General features: G+C 42.5%; 1 protein-coding gene across 2 annotated transcripts; it reads left to right on the forward strand.

The window, feature by feature from the left end:
* Positions 1–2,418: 2,418 nt before the first annotated feature.
* LOC121562495 (zinc finger protein 79-like) lies at positions 2,419–20,989 on the forward strand. Of its 2 annotated transcripts, none has more exons than XM_045213217.1 (3): positions 2,419–2,688; positions 16,715–17,158; positions 19,411–20,989. In XM_045213217.1, exons 1-3 carry the CDS (start codon positions 2,523–2,525, stop codon positions 20,691–20,693), a joined length of 1,893 nt encoding a protein of 630 aa, XP_045069152.1. In that variant the 5' UTR covers positions 2,419–2,522; the 3' UTR covers positions 20,694–20,989. The 2 variants fall into 2 exon arrangements, with proteins under 2 accessions (XP_045069152.1, XP_041730673.1); XM_041874739.2 differs by lacking the exon at positions 2,419–2,688 and adding an exon at positions 14,351–15,773.

Here is a 20,989-nt window from a genome sequence, read left to right on the forward strand (position 1 = left end):
TATTCAGGTCCTGCTGGGCCGCAGGGAAGTATAGTCCTTGATCCGGGAAAAAGGGCTCGATCTTTGGCAAAGGGGGTGAGATGCTAGTAGTAAGGGAAGGCAATTTTATCGCGTGCATCGGTCAGTAAAGGAAGAGGTGGGGAGTATGGGATGGAGGAGAGAGTTAGTTGTGTGGAGTAGATTACGGTTTGGGCACACAGGTTTGAATGCCATTTTGTGGATGATGGGGAGACATGAAACAGGTCTGTGTGACGAGTGTTTACTGGAGGAAACGGTGGAGCGTGTGTTGATATTTTGTAAACTGGATTAATTAGATAGGGAGAGATTGTGTGAAAGCCAAGGGTTAGAGAGGCCGGACGGGGTTGCGGTTTGGGTGCTGTAGTGGGGGGAGGAAAGCAGTGGAGGCTCCTCAGAGGAGGAAGGGGAGGACCATCCTCCTCAGTGAATTTCATAAAAATATATATTTTCTAATATTTAAAAAGTTATCCTTTTTAGATAAAACGATGCTAAATATAATCACGTCACCAGATAATTGATTAAAACACACTGATTAGCAATGAAGGTCTACAGTAGCCTCAGCAGCACTCTGTAGAGTAGCACCATAGTGTAGCCAGAGGACAGCTAGCTTCCCTCCTCCTCTGGGTATATGACTTCAGTACAAAACCTAGGAGGCTCATGGTTCTCACCCCCTTCCATAGACTAACACAGTAATTATGACAACTTCCGGAGGATGTCCTCAAACCTATCAGAGCTCTTGCAGCATGAACTGACATGTTGTCCACCCAATCAAAGGATCAAATAATGAATTTAGTACTGAAAGCATAAGCTACAGCTAGCTAGCAGTGTTGCCAAATTAGCGACTTTGTCGCTATATTTAGCGAGTTTTCAGACCCCTCTAGCGACATATTTTCAAAAAAGCGACTAGCGACAAATCTAGCGACTTTTTCTGGTGTTATTGGAGACCTTTGGAGACTCTGACGTGAAAGCACGTATCGTTCTTACTCTTCTCAACGAGCAGCAGGTGCTTTGTTACCCCAGTCCCAAAGCACTCACAGGCGGCCCAGTCCTCGCGCAGCAGTCCCTCCCAGCTGCAGTCAGAGCAAGAGATGTTCACCCCTCCGCGTCCAGACTGCGCATGCGGGAAGCCACCGCTGGCTGATCCCGCCCTGGGATTCAGGGCGGGATGTAACTTTTTTTTTTTTTTTTTGTAAAGAATCGACAGACGAACATTCATTTGTAGTTCTAAACATATTTAGGGTGTTTTTTACTCACTTTTTGTCTCTCCCACAACGTTATTCCTCTCTCCTATAGCGTCCATCACAATTACATGCACACGGCCAATTATGGAAATTAGGTGATGACGTCATTTAGCAACTTCTAGCGACTTTTAGGACAGCCAATAGCTACTTTCCTTACTGAGGAGATGGCAACACTGCTAGCTAGCACTGCACTGCATAAAATGTGGTGAGTAGTTGACTCAAGGAGAGAAAGCAGACAATAGTTGAACAGTTTTGAACAAATTCATTTCTTCCAAAATGAAGGAGAAGCAAGAGAGAGAGATTTCATTATTATTATTTTTTTTAACTTTCTGTTTCACTTACTTAGCTAGCAAATGCAGCTAGCTAGTTTAGCCTACCCAAACACCCTGCTCAAAAAAGAGGGATGCTATGTTAGCTAGCTGGCTATGACTATCCAACACAACACTGGAACTCTTCCAAGTTAAGGTAAGCTTTTGGTTTTACTAATTTATTGCCGCCGGTGTAACTGCTGACTGACTGTACACTGTAACTTTACCGCATGATTGTAGCGGGTTTACTAACGCATTAGTTCTATTAGCTATGTTGACTAGCACGTTACTTTAGCTAATATAGTGACAACGATGTAGGCTATGTGTAGCAGTTATGATATGGTTTGGCTTGGAAAGGTTTTTTGTGCATTGTAGTCCACAAGCAAAGGGACAAGGTGAGAGGAGGGGAGCACATAGATGCAAGGAGGAATACAACGTGGCTGCTATGAAAGTGAACTGTGTTTACGTGTGATCAGGAGTGTATTCATTCCGCCGATTCTGTTGAAAAACCTTTCTTAAACGGAAGAAAAACGGGGATGAACGTACCTGAATTTGTCCAATAGAAACTGTCGCTAGATGCATTGAACTGGGTGAATGGAATATGAATAACAGTCATCCAATATGATGTAATAGAAATAAGGCCATGGTCATGATTTTTAAAAAATCTTCAACGCCACTGACTGCCACTGGAGGAAAGAGGTGTCTAGGACTCTATTTCACTTTCTTAGAGGAACAGGACTAATGAATAACATTTTATCTAGTTAGGCCGTGACTGGCCTCACACTCCAGTACTGTAGGTGGCGGTGTATGCACCTTATAAATTGGAGGCGATCTGCCAACCCAATCCCAAAGAAGAGGATCGGATAGTACTTTATTTTTTTGCCTTCTTTGTGTGGAGTAAGGAAAGACATACTGATTGAACTAAATAGGCTACCCAACTCTCATTCGACTGAAAATGTCTAAACTACAGTTGTTGCGTGTGTTTTTAAATGATCGTTTAACGGCGGCGGCTGTGGAGATATTCGGGGCAGTTGAGAAAACGATAGTGGAGTATCAGGAGGAGAATGATCGGCTACGGAGAATGCTGCGGATCACACCAGAGATACGACTATGTAAAATAGGTTAGTATGTAATTTAGATCTACTGATAGTTAGCTTCAGTTTTACTCAATAAATAAACAGTTTGAGCTAACAGTGAATGTTGCATCCTAAGATGCTGGGTTCTTTTGCTTTAGACTCCGAAGCGAATTTATAATAACCAGAAATTACACTCTACAGCGTCTTCAGCGCAACTCCCCCATACGTCATTGAACTTTTCCCGCCCTTGCATCTCGTAATCCAATCACTTCCATGCAAGAACGGAAAACCCATTGTCATTTGTTAATTCAAATAACTCAACTCCTGCATATACATCCCATTGGCTATTTTCAACCATTTTAAATGTAAACTCATTAACACATAATACATTTCTCAATACACCACAGTGAACACTATGAATCCATTTTAAAGAATATATATTAAATGTAAGATTCACCCGTGCATGATTTATGAGTTTCTGTCAAGAAAAGCTCAACGTTAATAATAGACAGTACTGTGCAGCCGTCTTCATCGACCTGGCCAAGGCTTTCGACTCTGTCAACCACCGCATTCTTATTGGCAGACTAAATAGCCTTGGTTTCTCAAATGACTGCCTCGCCTGGTTCACCAACTACTTCTCAGATAGAGTTCAGTGTGTCAAATCGGAGGGCCTGTTGTCTGGACCTATGGCAGTCTCTATGGGGGTGCCACAGGGTTCAATTCTTGGGCCGACACTTTTCTCCGTGTATATCAATGATGTCGCTCTTGCTGCTGGTGACTCTCAGATCCACCTCTACGCAGACGACACCATTTTGTATACATCTGGCCCTTCATTGGACACTGTGTTAACAAACCTCCAAACGAGCTTCAATGCCATACAACAATCCTTCAGTAGCCTTCAACTGCTCTTAAACACTAGTAAAACTAAATGCATGCTTTTCAATCGAACGCTGCTAGCACCCGCCCACCCGACTAGAATCACCACTCTCATGGGTCTGACCTAGAGTATGTGGACAACTACAAATATCTAGGTGTCTGGTTAGACTGTAAACTCAACTTCCAGACTCACATAAAGAATCTCCAATCCAAAGTTAAATCTAGAATCGGCTTCCTATTTCGCAACAAAGCCTCCTTCACTCATGCTGCCAAACATGCCCTCGTAAAACTGACTATCCTACCGATCCTTGACTTCGGCGATGTCATTTACAAAATAGCCTCCAACACTCTACTCAGCAAATTGGATGTAGTCTATCACAGTGCCATCCGTTTTGTCTCCAAAGCCCCATACACTACCCACCACTGTGACCTGTACGCTCTTGTTGGCTGGTCCTCACTACATGTTCGTCGTCAAACCCACTGGCTCCAGGCCATCTATAAATCACTGCTAGGCAAATCCCCGCCTTATCTTAGCTCATTGGTCACCATAGCAGCACCCACCCGTAGTCTGCGCTCCAGCAGGTATATCTCACTGGTCATTCCCAAAGCCAACACCTCCTTTGGCCGCCATTCCTTCCAGTTCTCTGCTGCCAATGACTGGAACGAATTGCAAAATCTCTGAAGCTGGAGACTCTTATCTCCCTCAATAACTTTAAGCATCAGTTGTCAGAGCACCTTACCGATCACTGCACCTGTACACAGCCCATCTGAAATTAGCCCACCCAACTACCTCATCCCTATATTGTTATTTATTTTGCTCTTTTGCACCCCAGTATCTCTATTTGCACATAATCTCTTGCACATCTAGCATTCCAGTGTTAATACTATTGTAATTATTCTGCACTATAGCCTATTTATTGCCTTACCTCCATAACTTGCTACATTTGCACACACTGTATATATATTTTCTGTTGTATTTCTGACTTTATGTTTTTTACCCCATATGTAACTCTGTTGTTTTTATTGCACTACTTTGCTTTATCTTGGCCAGGTCGCAGTTGTAAATGAGAACCTGTTCTCAACTGGCTTACCTGGTTAAATAAAGGTGAAATAAAATAAAAATAAAAAAAACGTTATTGAAGTAGTGGTGAGGGGCCCGGTGTAGTTCAGTTGATAGAGCATGGCGCTTGCAACGCCAGGGTTGTGGGTTCGATTCACACGGGGGTCCAGTATTAAAATGAATGCACTCACTAACTGTAAGTCGCTCTGGATAAGAGCGTCTGCTAAATGACACAATGTAAATGTGAGGAGCTCCGCGGAACCTCGTGTCCGGAAGTAATTTAGCCATTCATTGTAGCCATTAGCGCTCTGTAGAGTTATAGGCCCTTTTCACGATGACGTCATCTAACTTCCGCCTTTCCGCGTAGCAGGTTAACTTCACTTCCGTTCGCCCGTAACCTGAGACTTCTCTTCTGAGGTACGTTTAAGTTAAATTAGTAAAGTTAAGAGTAATAATGTTTACGTATATGCAATGGTTTGTAACTTGCTAACGTTATTGTTAATTCATAATTGTTCACTGCCTTAGTTACTTAAAAGTGGGCTAACGTTAGCTAACAACAACTTAGTACCAGATACCGATAACGTTAAAGGTAGCGTTACATTGCTGCCTGGCTGTAATGTAACAAGTTTACTTAGCTAGCTATCTAACCCTTTGTTAGGCAGTTAGTTTATTCATGAATGTATAGTAACTCACCTATTCAAATACTGTTGTGCATGATAGCTAGATAAATATTGATTCCTGGTCAAAGCTGAATGTTAATTTAGCTGTTTCTTTTCTCCCGGTGTCTGTATCGCAACAGTATCCCATCCAACACCGAAGCATGGCACAATCTTCGAGAAGATGCTATTGCAGTGTACCATTTTGTTCAAACAACAAACAGAAATTCCCGTATCTTCCCGTAAAAATCTCCTCAGCTCAGCAGGGAGGACACTCTTAAGACCCAGGCCATCGCCCGGCTGAGGATTTTAGTCGAGAGGGCCATACGGAGGGTGAAGGAGTACCATATCTGGGATGGGCTTGTTCCTCTTTCCACAGTGGGTTCAGTGAATCAGCTGTGGGCCATCTGCTGCCTCATGTCGAACTATCAGGGACCTCTTGACATTAAAGGAGACAAACCAGTCTGATGTTTTTGTCAACTGGAAGTTGTATATTTCCTGAGTAAGCTAGATGGGCTGTAAATAGAAGTACTTTTATATTACTGTATTGTATGTACAAAAAAATGTAAATATGAATTAACTTTGTTGGTAATTTAATTGATCTAATGTTATACTGTATGTTTTTGTTAAGGGTAATAACTTTTTCATAGCTATTAATGAACCTAATGTGATATATTGTAAAAATATCCAACTATTAACCATGTTATGTGCTTATGTGTCATGGCACTGATGGAACTATTAAATATATGTTTGCAAGCAACTGCTTCCAATCCTTTTTGATTTTGGTAAGAGCATTTACAACATCGCAATCCTTTTCAAAATTTGTATTTCAATACATAGATATACAGTATATAACACAATTAAGTTCATTTGCAGTTAAAGAAAAACATGTCGACATTTACATCACAATCCTTTTCAAAATGTGTGTTTCAGTACATAGGAGATATACAGTATATGACAAGTTAATTTGCAGTTAAAGAAAAAAATGTCAAAGGTTCACCTTCCACATTTACCTTAACACTATTTACACATAAAATTCTGCCTTATGTTTTATAACTTAAGAAGACATCCATGTAGATGTTATAATAGAAATGATCAAGCTTCTGTCGCATTGAGTGGATAATCTCCTCATCCCTAAAGATTCTCTCAACTGTGAAGTCAGTGCGGGTATCTGTAATGAAGTCACACCACTGAAGTCCGCTTAAGGCGAGTTGGCCTTGAACCTGATAGTAGTATTTGTGGCTCTTCTTAAGGCAGGCCTGGCCTTTAACTGTGATCAGGTGTTTAACTTGGGTAACATTTTCAACATCGCAACTCTTAACCTCAGCAAGACCAAATGGTGGTGCTTCTGTTGGGCAGAAGACTTTAGCATCCGGGCTGGCTGCAAGGTGAGGTGAATCAGGGTGGATGATGACCCCGCATTGTTTCAGAGAGACATCACAAAAATCAGAATATTGCCTCAGTATCTCAGGTTCCAGATCCAACCCTCTTCTCATAGCAGCTGTCTGAGGAGTTCCTCTCAGAATGCGGGTTGCCAAAGCCTTGGCAGACAACTCCCCACGAACATGGCATATTTCACGGAATCTGCTGGCTGTCAGTCGGGGTTTGCGTACCTGGCTCCACAGCTGGCATTCTGACTGCATTCTTGTTTCTGCTTCAATAGCAGCAGACATCTCCTCTGACACAATCAGGCTGTCCAAATGACATTGTTGTATGTAGTTGGGCTCAAAATCAATGGGAAATTTAAAGTTGTAACCTTCAATAGGCAACTGAGGAAACTCACTGGCACCAGGGTGTTTAATAATATCTCTACTTAATTCTAGAGGGCACTGGTAAGAAAGCACAGACCCAAATGGCACAGGGCCAAATTTAGAGTCCACCAAATTAAGGCCCTCAAGCCCGTGCAGCAATTTGCAAATCCCTGGTTGTGGACGGATGTCTTTCAGTTTCTCAGCACTGGCCATGACGTGAGGATCCGGAATAGGCCCTGGCATGAAAGTGAGATATGTCAAGTTTAGATTTCATTAAATGCCACCTTATCTTTTTCACTAAAAAAGACAACCACACTCATCCAGTCTCGTACATGCTTCTAATACAAATAAAAAAATATCCACTGAAAGTCTATATAAAAAAGTAACAAATAATAATCACTTTTATGTTTGTATTATTTTAGAAATGCACTAAAGTCTTTGTGCTCTAGTACAGGCGGGGGGCTCATTCAGACTCACCATCATAGGCTCGGTACAGTGTGCACTTCACACCAGCTCTGACACTTGTTTTTTTCTTAGCCGCTGGTTTACACACCGCCATATCATTGGTGGCCTCTGGTACAATTCCCTGTGATATAATAATGATGAACAATACATTGTCAAAAGTCAATACAAACTGCAAAGTTCTGCATCAGTGTAACAAATAATGTCTGACCTGTGTCCTAGGCCGGTGCCAGGTCTGCAGTGCGCTGGTGCATGACAGAGGCAATGGCACTGTCTTAAAGCCCATGGTAACATAGTGAGCACTTTGAAAAAGAAGTGCTACTATGTGATTACATAGTGCTTTCCCAGCAGAGCAGGAACATGACATGTGATTGAGTACCACAGGAACCTCTGCAGAGTCTAGTGTAACCTGTTCATAGAGACATAACAATTAGTGCTGTACTTACAAAACATTTTTTCTGCGTTTCATTATAAACTACTGTACACAATTTTCAAAACCCAATTTCTTTTTTTAATTAAGAAAAATTGGCTGTTCTGAAACCTTTGACAAGTAGTGCCAACACTTATCGAAAATTTGAACATTTTGAGTTATCACAGAATCTTTCCCAGTCTTTATTGCCGTCAACAACCCACATCGGTTTGTTAGAATTTCGTTGTGTATTAAGTTTAATGATACAAAATCAGAGCTCAGACTGAGAAACAAACTGATCCACAGTGGAACATTGTGGAATCATTCTTATTAAATCTGCAACCGCAGCAAAACACAACAAAAAGAAAACTTATCTATCTTAACCTATCTTATCATAATGTTAGAGAACTGTTTATCTGAGAAACCTGAAGCCGATGAGCCTCCTCATTTTTCTTCATGGACCTGTAACATCGCCCTCTCACTGTCACCTCACCGTTAACTACACTTGAGACTGTTTCAATACAGTGATTGGGAGAAAGGCGCAGCATTAGCCATTAATACATTACTGACTCTTATCTTACGGTCGATACAAACAGCAGTAATATTAAAAAGAGGCTGCAAAACAGAAACTTCGTCAGCTCATAACCTTCGCTAGCATAGGGCTAATTTAAGCTAAATAAAGATAAACACGTACCTTCATAATCAAACAGGTAACCTTCAACGAAGAACTTGTAGCCTTTATCAAGCTTCGATCTTGAAGTAAGGGACCACTTGTCAGCAAGTCGTTCTACGTCGTTAAGTCGTATTGGTGGCAGATGTGAAAGGGACTGGGTGAACTCCATAATGATGTGCTACTAGCTAAGCGTTCCTAAGCGACACCGGATGTAAACATAACCTGCATCGCGGCAGAACGGAAGTTGTCTGACGTCACGTGAAAAGGGCCTATTGTCTCGAGTTTTTTTCGTATCAATTACCTCGTGACATTCCTGGATTGCTCATTACACTAATGAAGTCCGATTTAATCAACAAATACGATAGTCCGTTTAAAAGGTTAAGGGTACAAGACTGTGTTCATAGTTGGCTGTTTTGGCAAAATCACTACATATCCCATCGAGCCAAGCGGGGAGAGGCTGCCCGTTGTCACCGTTTCCAAACGTCGCGCTAACCCTATGCCAATGACGTCGGATGATCTCAAAACTGAACTTAAGTAGTAATGAATGTCCTTTGCCACCGTTGTCATACGTTTATTTCCAGCGAATGTATTAGTTACATGATTGTATTACTAGCAAATTAGTTTTGAAGTTGAGGGTGCAGTATTTATTAAGTTTAGCAATGAGGACGAAAACTAGCATAGTTCAGCTAGCCTGTTAGCCAGCTAGTTTAGCCAGTTGGGTCAGGATATAGCTGGGCGCACATGCGCACTAGGCTAATTCAGGAGACTTGATATCAGGAGCTGGTGGCAAAAAGTTAGATTAAACAATTCAGACTGAAACGAACACATCAGAAGACAAATATTTTAAGGAGAGCTAATCGATATACAATCTCGAAATCAGCTGTAACTATCAATAGTAAAACAAAGCTTAAAACGATGTTTGAGTGAACCTGAAATCAGAAAATTAATAGTGTAGTCGCTTCCGGACACGGTAGACTCCTCCTCACCACTCTATAGCATATAGCTGGCTGAACCAGAATCTGGCTTTACTGGAGACGTTGATACTGTATGGCGAATCCCCTTTAAGTCCATGAAGCAGCCATTCAACTTGCCAGACCCTTGCCTTTTGGCTGATCCATTTGTGGTTTCAGAGTTGGGTGCTGTGGAAAAGGTGAAGGTAACCAGAAGTGGTCTTGTGATCATTGTTTGTGTTTCTGATGGTCAGAGGGAGAAGACGCTCCGTGTGAAACTAATGGGGACAAGATCAAATGAAATGTTGTTTGTCAACAGGTACCTTACCGTGAAATGCTTACGTAAGAGCTCTTAACCAACAATGCAGTTCAAGAAATAGGGTTAAGAAAATATTTACTAAATAAACTAAAGTAAAAAAAAAAATAGTAACACAATAAAATAACAATAAAGAGGCTGTATACAGGGGGTACCAAATCAATGTGCGGGGGTACAGGTTAGTCGAGGTAATTTGTTCATGTAGGTAGGGGTAAAGTGACTATGCATAGATAATAAACAGTGAGTAGCAGCAGTGTAAAATGTCAATGTAAATAGTCCGGGTGGCCATTTGATTAATTGTTCAGCAGTCTTATGGCTTGGGGGTAGAAGCTGTTAAGGAGCCTTTTGGACCTAGACTTGGCGCTCCAGTACCGCTTGCCGTGCGGTAGCAGAAAGAACAGTCTATGACTTGGGTGACTGGAGTTTTTGACAATTTTTTGGGCCTTCCTCTGACACCGCCTGGTATAGAGGTCCTGGATGGCAGGAAGCTTGGCCCCAGTCATGTACTGGGCCGTACTTACTACCCTCTGTAGCGCCTTATGGTCGGATGCCGAGCAGTTGCCATACCAGGCTGTGATGCAACCGCTCAGGATACTCTCGATGGTGCAGCTGTATAACTTTTTGAGGATCTTGGGACCCATGCCAAATCTTTTCAGTCTCCTGAGGGAGAAAGGGTGTTGTCGTGCCCTCTTGGTGTATTTGGACCATGATAGTTTGTTGGTGATGTGGACACCAAGGAACTTGAAACTCTCGACCCGCTCCACTACAGCCCGTCTATGTGAATGGAGGCGTGTTCGGCCCTCCTTTTCCTGTAGTCCACGATCAGCTCCTTTGTCTTGCTCACGTTGAAGGAGATCTGTGACTTGTTCTTTTCTAAAGAAGAGGGTGCCACTGAAAGCAGTGATTACTGGGGTAGTGGTAAATGTGAAAGTTGACCAACTGAAGCAGAAGATTCCCAGTGTTTTTGATGCTCGTTGTTTGGTGCGACGCAGACAGGGTGGTGTCAGTGGTGAAACAGAAGTCATTGTCTGTTCTTTTGAGTTTTGATGTTTAGTCTTTGCCCGACAAAGTGATGTTAGGAAATGTCAGTTATCCCATACAAGTTTTTGTGCCGAGTACATTACGTTGTTACAGGTGTCAAGCTTATGGGCATGTGGCAGCATTGTGTAGGAGGGAGGTTCCTAGGTGTGCAGAAGGGCATGAGACAAAGGAATGTGTATGTGTTAATTGTAGGGGTGCCCATGGGGCTCGGGATCAGAAATGTCCGGTGCGAGAGAGGCAGGTGGAGGTTACCAGGGTTAGAGTAGTGCAGAAGTTTTTGTATGCTGAGGCTGTTAAGAAAGTAGAGGAAGATGGATCAAGGGGGAGGGATCCTGAGAGGAGTGGTGTGAGTAGTAGAGCTGTACCAGTACAGAGGGATAAACCAACAAGTGATATACACTACCGTTCAAAAGTTTGGGGTCACTTAGAAATTGCCTTGTTTTCCATGAAAACATACATGAAATGAGTTTGAATAGGAAATATAGCAAAATGCATAGGAAATGTAGTCATTGACGAGGTTAGAAATAATGATTTTTAATTTAAATAATATAATTGTCCTTCAAACTTTTACAGCCTTGCAGACCTTTGGCATTATAGTTGTCAATTTGTTGAGGTAATCTGAAGAGATTTCACCCCATGCTTCCTGAAGTACCTCCCAGAAGTTGGATTGGCTTGATGGGCACTTCTTACGTACCATACGGTCAAGCTGCTCCCACAACAGCTCAATAGGGTTGAGATCCAGTGACTGTGCTGGCCACTCCATTATAGACAGAATACCAGCTGACTGCTTCTTCCCTAAATAGTTCTTGCATAGTTTGGAGCTGTACTTTGGGTCATTGTCCTGTTGTAGGAGGAAATTGGCTCCAATCAAGAGCCATCCACAGGGTATGGCATGGCATTGCAAAATGGAGTGATAGCCTTCAAGATCCCTTTTACCCTGTACTAATCTCCCACTTTACCACCACCAACGCACCCCCAGACCATCACATTACCTCCACCATGCTTGACAGATGGCATCAAGTATTCCTCCAGCATCTTTTCATTTGGTCTGCGTTTCACAAATGTTCTTCTTTGTGATCCGAACACCTCAAACTTCGATTCGCCCATCTTAATCTTTTATTTTTATTGGCCAGTCTGAGATATGGCTTTTTCTTTCCAACTCTGCCTAGAAGGTCAGCATCCTGGAGTCGCCTCTTCACTGTTGACGTTGAGACTGATGTTTTGCGGGTACTATTTAATGAAGCTGTCAGTTGAGGACCTGTGAGGCATCTGTTTCTCAAACTAGACACTCTAATGTATTTGTCCTCTTGCTCAGTTGTGCAACGGGGCCTCCCACTCCTCTTTCTTTTCTGGTCAGAGCCAGTTTGCGCTGTTCTGTGAAGGGAGTAGTACACAGCGTTGTACGAGATCTTCAGTTTCTTGGCAATTTCTTGCATGGAATAGCCTTCATTTCTCAGAACAAGAATAGACTGTCGAGTTTCAGAAGAAAGTTCTTTTTTTCTGGCCATTTACAACATTAATATTGTGGGAAGCTTGTGGAAGGCTACCCAAAACATTTGACCCAAGTTAAACAATTTAAAGGCAATGCTACCAAATACTAATTGAGTACATGTAAATGTCTGACCCACTGGGAATTTGATGAAAGAAATAAAAGCTGAAATAAATAATTCTCTACTATTATTCTGACATTTAAAGATTCTTAAAATAAAGTGGTGATCCTAACTGACCTAAGACAGGGATTCTTTACTAGGATTAAATGTCAGGAATTGTGAAAAACTGTGTTTAAATGTATTTTGCTAAGGTGTATGTAAACTTCCGACTTCAACTGTATATACACAGTATTTTATTTTTATTTTGGGGAGTTGGGATGACCCCTGCCTTGCTGGACTGCTCATAACTATAAGAAATCTAAGATGTGTCAAATGAATTATCCAGCTCAGGGCTCCAGCTATGCATTTGGTTTGCTAACTTGCTAGCTAAGATGTCAAGATCAAGCTTCTTGGTTACAGCAGAGACATTCAATCCCCTCCTGGATCAAGATCCCTTTCGCCTTAATTGTTTTGTGTGTAAAAAAAAATTATAATGTTTTATTGTATGATTCAAGTGTTCTATTTAATTATGTGGTATATAGATAACATCTGCTCCTCCTCTCCTTCCCTCCAGACTCCCTGCAGCTCTCTCTCGCTGTCTCTGAAGAGGAGGTTCCCCCTGAGCAGCAGCACTGTGAGCAGGAGTGGAGCCCCAGTCTGGGGCAGGAGGACCCAGAGCCCACACAGATTATAGAGGAACAGGAGGAACTCAGGACCAGTCAGGAGGAAGAGCAGCTTCAAGGGCTGGAGCCTGACATACTAGATTTCGATTTTACTCCTTCCTGTGTGAAAAGTGAATGTGATCAGGAGGACCCACTTCAGTCCTTGACTCTTCCCCAAACCCAGACTGTGGAGAACAGAGAGAGTGACTCTAAACCAGTGGATCTGAAACCTTTTGGCACTGTGACCCCCTCAAAGGGTTTCTACATTCCTTGTGACCCTCCAGATAATCAGAACAATGCCTCCAGCCACAGCTCAGCCGTAAGCAGCGACCCAGTAGGACTTGACAGCAGCACACCATTGGATCCCAGTCCACAATTGGAGAAACACCGTTCCAAACCCAGCACCACATCTAGAAAAACTCGCAGCTGCCGTGACTGTGGTGAAACGTTTGCTCTGAAAGCTGACCTGCAGAGGCATGTGACTCTCACCAAGAAGAGACTCAGTGAATGCCGCTTCTGCAAAAAACTCTATAACTCCACCTGTAAACTGGAAGCCCATGTCAGACTCTGTCACGGTGGGAAACCCTGCACCTGCCCCTTTTGTGGCAAGACATTCAAACAAAAAGGAGGTCTGACCACGCACATGAGGGTTCACACCGGAGAGAAACTATTTAGCTGTGGTGACTGTGGAAGAAGCTTCAGTCAGAAGGGATCCCTTAAGACGCATATACTAACTCACACTGGACTGAAACTATTTAGCTGTGTTGGCTGTGGGAAAAGTTTCAGTCGCCAGCACACTCTAAACATGCATATGCTGACTCACACAGGAGAGAAACCATTTAGTTGTGGAGACTGTGGGGAAAGTTTCAGACACAAGACGACCCTAACCAATCATATACTAACTCACACTGGACTGAAACTATTTAGCTGTGGTAGCTGTGGGAAAAGATTCAGTCGCCAACACGCTCTAAACATGCATGTACTGACTCACACAGGAGAGAAACCATTTAGTTGTGGATACTGTGGGGAAAGTTTCAGACACAAGGAGACCCTAACCAGTCATATACTGATTCACACAGGAGAGAAACCATTTAGCTGTGGGGACTGTGGGAAAAGTTTCAGTCGCAAGCACACTCTATCCATGCATATGCTGACTCACACAGGAGAGAAACCATATAGCTGTGCGGACTGTGGAAAAAGATTCAGGCAAAAGAAGACCCTAACCATTCATAAACGGACTCACAAATGAGAGAAAACATTTAGTTGTGGTGACTGTGGGAAAATATTCAGTGTTAAGAGGAACCTGCTGATGCGTGTTAAAAGCATCCACAAAGGAAGAAAACTATGACTAATGGAGTGGAACACTAGCCAATAAGGAAGTCGCAAGTTCGACGTGATTGTGTTCAAGTGCTTTTTGAAGTCAGAATAACTCTTCAACCATTAAGATTTTAGCTAGTTAGATAAGCTAGCTAATGTTGCTAATAATACATTTAGCTAGCTTGCTTAAAGGTGCAGTCCGGGATCTTAAGCATGTACAAATTCGTAACACATTGTACAAATTACAAAAAAAAAAAAAGTTTTTTATTATACAAAATGGATGACGTAGTACACAATTGTGAACCATTTTCGGGGACCCATTTTGGCTCGTGAGCACTACTTTCAAAACTACTGGCTGAAATCATACAAAAGATCTGAGCATAACTTTAACATTGATTGTATTGTTGAAATAGCTATATTATCCACATTGATAAGTTTGTAATTGTCAACTGATTTGTCGTCAACTTTTGGTTGAAAGGGTGAGAAGTCAGTGGTGAAGCAACTCCGCAATGGCTAACAACATCTTCTCAGTTTCCCACTTTTAATTACGACTTGGAGGGAGGGTTATTCAGGGGAAGATTCCCAGCTGGAACGCCAAACCTCCAACAGCACGAAGGCCCAATTTGACCTTGGAATGGAAAAGAATTGGGCTGCCCATGTAAATAAACACAGCCTAGGTCTGTTGATGTTTTCATCTCATTTTTCAACAGGAATTCCTGATTTGTTTGTTTTGGAATGTCTCTCAGGGTGAGGAGAGAATGGTCAGACTGATGTTATTGATATATTAAAACATGTTTATAATTTCCAGAAAATATTTCCTTCCATTTGTCCAAGAGTATTTCTCATCAGATTTCACCTAATGATGCTTATACATGATATTGTTCAGTCGACTCCTGATGAAGAATTTATTCTCCCAGATCATCCTATACTTATGATAACCGCTGTTTGTCTACTTGTAGTTATCGTTTCCCTTTACTACTTGTCTGTAGGTTGCCTTGTATAGTGTTAAACTCCCATCCAGCTGGCGACGCTGTTGTGTGTTTCTGGGCTCCCCATCCACTAAAACCAAGGATTTTATTAAACGCCTGGGCTAGAACACGGAAGCAGGAGTTTGTTTTGATTTTGCATTCCTTGTGTGGAGTAAATAAAGAAAGACATACTGACTAAACTAAATAGGCTACCCAAGTCTCATTCGACTGAAAATGTCTAAACTACAGTCGTTGCGTGTGTTTTTAAATCATCGTTTAACGGCGGCTGATGTGGAGATTTTCGGGGCAGTTGAGAAAACTGTAGTGGAGAACCAGGCGGAGAATGATCGGCTACGGAGACTACTGCGGATCTCACCGAAGATGCAATTATGTAGAATAGGTTCGTATGTAGAGCTACTGATAGCTAGCTATTGTTCTACGCCTCCTCCTTTAACGGTGAACACCATTTCATACATTGTTAAAGAACACTTATCTACTGTAACTTTTACCGCGCATTATTAAAAATTAGTTTTATTAACGAAAAGCGAACTGAAATCGCATAGAGTTGTCTGGATTCAGGCATGTCTAAATAGTTGTACCGTATTGTCAATGGAACCTCTGCTCAAACTCAGGCACAAGCGTTAGCTATGCAGCTGGAGGTTTGAGTCCGCTTGCCTATATAGATCATAGAGATCTTTACATCTGGAATCCTTAATGGTGGAACGGCCACGTCGTTCCTTAATGGTGTAATTGCTATTTGAAGTGGCGAAAAGACTGGAGGACTAAATGCGCAGCAGTAGCTCAACGCATGGTTGTAAAAACTACATTAAAAAGTTTGTTGTTTTATTAAATTAAGGATTTCAAATGTCATGGTCTATCCCTGTAGGTAACAATTTCACAAAGAGAATCTTATTTAATTTATAAAATAGCTTTTTCATTGTCAAAATAGGCATATTCTTTTTATTCTCCAAAAATGAACATTCACTCAAGTGATTGAATACTACCGTCCGTTCGATTATCTGGAAATTTGATTAACTGTGCCCATCCCTAGATATTACAACAAGTTAGTTACTGCAAACAACAAACACTGTTTTTTGCCCCACTCTGACATCATTGCACGCGCGATAAAACAACAGAATATGTAATGCAAATGTTTTTTTTACCACGTTGCGCGACGCTCCTCAACTCGTCAACATAACAATAACAACGGCGGTGGAGCGGACAATGGCGCTGTTTCCCCAACTGCGTATTCCACCTTTAATTCACGTGTTTAATTTAAGTGTTGTTTATTTCATTCTGTGGTACATGGATAACCTCTGCTCCTCCTCTCCTTCCCTCCAGACTCCCTGCAGCTCTCTGTGTCTGAAGAGGGGGTTCCCCCTGAGCAGCAGCACAGTGAGCAGAAGTGGAGCCCCAATCTGGGGCAGGAGGAACCAGAGCCCACACAGATTAAAGAGGAGCAGGAGGAACTCGGGACCAGTCAGGAGGAAGAGCAGCTTCAAGGGCTCTTTGATACCAAAGACTCTATATTCAATCCTCCTGTGAAAAGTGAACGTGATCAGAAAGACCCATGTCAAGAAGCCATACTAGCTGAATATCCAACTCTCAGTCCACTGAAAACGTCTAAACTACAATTGTTTCGTGTGTTTTTAAATGAGCGTTTAACTGCGGCTGCTGTGGAGATTTTCGTGGCAGTTGAGAAAACGGTAGTGGAGTACCAGGAGGAGAATGATCGGCTACGGAGACTGCTGCGGATCTCACCGGAGATACAACTATGTAAAATAGGTTCGTATGTAGATCTACTGATAGCTAGCTACAGCTCTACTAAATTATTAAACTGTTTAGGCTTTGTGGTCCTCTGTAGCTCAGCTGGTAGAGCACGGCGCTTGTAACGCCAGGGTAGTGGGTTCGATCCCCGGGACCACCCATACACAAAAAAATGTATGCATGCATGACTGTAAGTCGCTTTGGATAAAAGCGTCTGCTAAATGGTACATTATTATAATATTATATCACCATTTCAACAAGTTTTTTACATTTATCGTGAATGGAAAATAATATCCCTGACTAGGGCTGTTGCAGTGACCGTATTACCGCCACACCGGTCACGGGTCACGAAGGCAGTCGAATTCCACATGACCGCTTAGTCACGCTAATTAGGCTTCTCCAAGCTCTAATGCTGCTGATGGTCATTAGTAGCCTACCAAACTTGCTAACTGCCTGGTACTCAGCACTCTATTGTCCCTCTAATCACTCTGACATCAATACATTAAATTCTCAACTCTCCTAATATTAAGCACATTGCTTATCTTTACAACTGGAGTGTAGCCTACCTGGCTGGCATGAAAATAAATCATGGGAAAAGCGTCCTCCGTCCGCTATTTAACTGCCTAGATTGCATTTATTTAATGGTCCATTCTAAATCAAAACAAATTTCACACATATATTATTTAGTATATGTAAAGACAAGATTAAATCAAGAGTAGTCTGATGGGTGACTATTAGCCTATCACTTGTGAATGATGCCCAGCATAAGAAACAGGCTTTTTTTGCGACCTTTTTCTAATCATAGTCACACACCTCATGTAGCCTAGCCCCATAGGCCTAATATGTTTTGATAAGGTTTATATCACAACTAAAGTGGCCAAAAAACATCTTAAAAATAAGCACATTAATCCGCTTTACAAGGGGTTTAGAGCCTAACTGGCATACATAAGCAGTGCATACGTTTTCAAGTTTGGGGAAGATAATTTTTACCATACAATAAATGAAAGCGTTACATGCATAATCGCATTTGTGGTCACTTTTGATAATGGTGTTTTCCTGCTAATGGAACATTCCCGCTTATAGCCTACTGCCATGTGCGCATTGCTGCGCTTATAATGTGAAGAAATAGCCTAATAGTTTATCAACATTTTAACTAAACGTTCTGATCTGTTGCATCAGGCTCAATGCATAAAAAAAGGTTTTTGATGCTAGTGGTTGTATTAATTTGGGATCTATCGCATCCCACAACTGTCCCAGACTGTTTGGAATGTTTATTTGTCGCACAGAATAGAACAGGTCGACTTTTGTACTATGGGGGATAGTAGATTGACATAGGCCAGTGTGTTTGCTGTTCGTTAGGCCTACTCATCTTGTTGGCTGACGAAAAGTAAATGTGGACAGTTCTTCCAATATCTTCAATATGCGCCTCAGAGTTGGAGAACAAGTATTTGATACACTGCCGATTTTGCAGGTTTTCCTACTTACAAAGCATGTAGAGGTCTGTAATTTTTATCATATGTACACTTCAACTGTGAGAGACGGAATCTAAAACAAAAATCCAGAAAATCACATTGTATGATTTTTAAGTCATTCATTTGCATTTTATTGCATGACATAAGTATTTGATACATCAGAAAAGCAGAACTTAATATTTGGTACAGAAACCTTTGTTTGCAATTACAGAGATCATATGTTTCCTGTAGGTCTTGACCATGTTTGCACACACTGCAGCAGGGATTTTGGCCCACTCCTCCATACAGACCTTCTCCAGATCCTTCAGGTTTCAGGGCTGTCGCTGGGCAATACAGACTTTCAGCTCCCTCCAAAGATTTTCTATTGGGTTCAGGTCTGGAGACTGGCTAGGCCACTCCAGGACCTTGAGATGCTTCTTACGGAGCCACTCCTTAGTTGCCCTGGCTGTGTGTTTCGGGTCGTTGTCATGCTGGAAGACCCAGCCACGACCCATCTTCAATGCTCTTACTGAGGGAAGGAGGTTGTTGGCCAAGATCTCGCGATACATGGCCCCATCCATCCTCCCCTCAATACGGTGCAGTCGTCCTGTCCCCTTTGCAGAAAAGCATCCCCTTTGCAGAAAAGCATCCCCAAAGAATGATGTTTCCACCTCCATGCTTCACGGTTGTGATGAGCGGACAATGGCGCTGTTTCCCCAACTGCGTATTCCACCTTTAATTCACGTGTTTCATTTAAGTGTTGTTTATATCATTCTGTGGTACATGGATAACCTCTGCTCCTCCTCTCCTTCCCTCCAGACTCCCTGCAGCTCTCTCTCTCTGTCTCTGAAGAGGAGGTTCCCCCTGAGCAGCAGCACTGTGAGCAGGAGTGGAGCCCCAGTCTGGGGCAGGAGGACCCAGAGCCCACACAGATTAAAGAGGAACAGGAGGAACTCAGGACCAGTCAGGAGGAAGAGCAGCTTCAAGGGCTGGAGGCTGATATCATAGAGTTCATATTCACTCCTTCCTGTGTGAAAAGTGAATGTGATCAGGAGGACTCACTTTGGTCCTTGACTCTTCCCCAAACCCAGACTGTGGAGAACAGAGAGAGTGACTCTAAACCAGTGGATCTCAAACCTTTTGGCACTGTGACCCAGCTAAAGGGTTTCTACATTCCCTGTGACCCTCCAGATAATCAGAACAATGCCTCCAGCCACAGCTCAGCCGTAAGCAGCGACCCAGTAGGACTTGACAGTAGGCCACCATTGGATCAGAACCCATTATTTGAGAAACACTGTTCCAAACCCAGCACCACATCTAGAAAAACTCACAGCTGCCATGACCGTGGTGAAACGTTTGCTCTGAAATCTGACCTGCAGAGACATGTGACTCTCACCAAGAAGAGACCCGGCGAATGCCGCTTTTGCAAAAAACGCTACAACTCCACCTGTAAACTGAAGGCCCATGTCCAACTCTGTCACGGTGGGAAACCCTGCACCTGCCCTGTTTGTGGCAAGACCTTCAAATACAAAGGAGTTCTGCCCAAGCACTTGAGGATTCACACAGGCGAGAAATCTTTAAGCTGTGGCGACTGTGGGAAAATCTTCAGTCACAAGGGGGCCCTAAACGTGCATAAACTGACTCACACTGGAGAAAAACCATTTAGCTGTGATGATTGTGGGAAAAGCTTCAGTCTAAAGAATAACCTAATCAGGCATAAAGTGATTCACACAGGAGAGAAACGATTTAGCTGTGGTGACTGTGGGAAAAGCTTCAGTCAGAAAGGGGACCTAGGGAGGCACATACTGACTCACACAGGAGAGAAACTATTTAGCTGTGGTGACTGTGGGAAAAGCTTCAGTCAGAAAGGGGACCTAGGGAGGCACAAACGGACTCACACAGGAGAGAAACCATTTAGCTGTGGTGACTGTGGGAAAAGTTTCAGTCGAAACCAGACTCTAACCGATCATAAACTGACTCACACAGGAGAGAAACAACATGGCTGCTCAGTCTGTGGTAAATGTTTCGCTCAGAAGACTAATCTTCTGAGGCATGTGGCTAAAGTCCACAAAGGAAGAAAACAAAAAGAGAAAAGAATATGAGGACGGTGACATCAGAATGTGGAAACCATAGCAACTCCGGATCATTCATACTGTGGGTTTCAGATGAATATGATGTGTGATGGATTCACTTTGGATGGATTCACTTTTGTATAAAAGTTTTATTTGAACGATGTAATGATTAAACAGTACATAGGGTTGTAGGAAGCTCACAGTTCTGCTGTTGTCTGTTGATGTTTTCACGTTACTAGAAACAGGAATTCCTCAGCGTTTGGTTTGTAATTTCTCTCATGAAGGTGAGAGAGGAATGTCTGATGTTATTGATACATAAAATACAA

This window comes from Coregonus clupeaformis, unplaced genomic scaffold, assembly GCF_020615455.1.
Source record: "Coregonus clupeaformis isolate EN_2021a unplaced genomic scaffold, ASM2061545v1 scaf0090, whole genome shotgun sequence".
Lineage (NCBI taxonomy): Eukaryota > Metazoa > Chordata > Actinopteri > Salmoniformes > Salmonidae > Coregonus > Coregonus clupeaformis.

What these genes read in the sequence shown, in the direction of transcription:
- LOC121562495 (XM_045213217.1), top strand. Translation starts at nt 2,523, where the DNA reads ATGTCTAAACTACAGTTGTTGCGTGTGTTTTTAAATGATCGTTTAACG. An exon ending in GATACGACTATGTAAAATAG is followed by an intron (nt 2,689 to 16,714) that starts GTTAGTATGTAA and finishes CCTTCCCTCCAG; the next exon opens with ACTCCCTGCAGCTCTCTGTG. An exon ending in GATACAACTATGTAAAATAG is followed by an intron (nt 17,159 to 19,410) that starts GTTCGTATGTAG and finishes CCTTCCCTCCAG; the next exon opens with ACTCCCTGCAGCTCTCTCTC.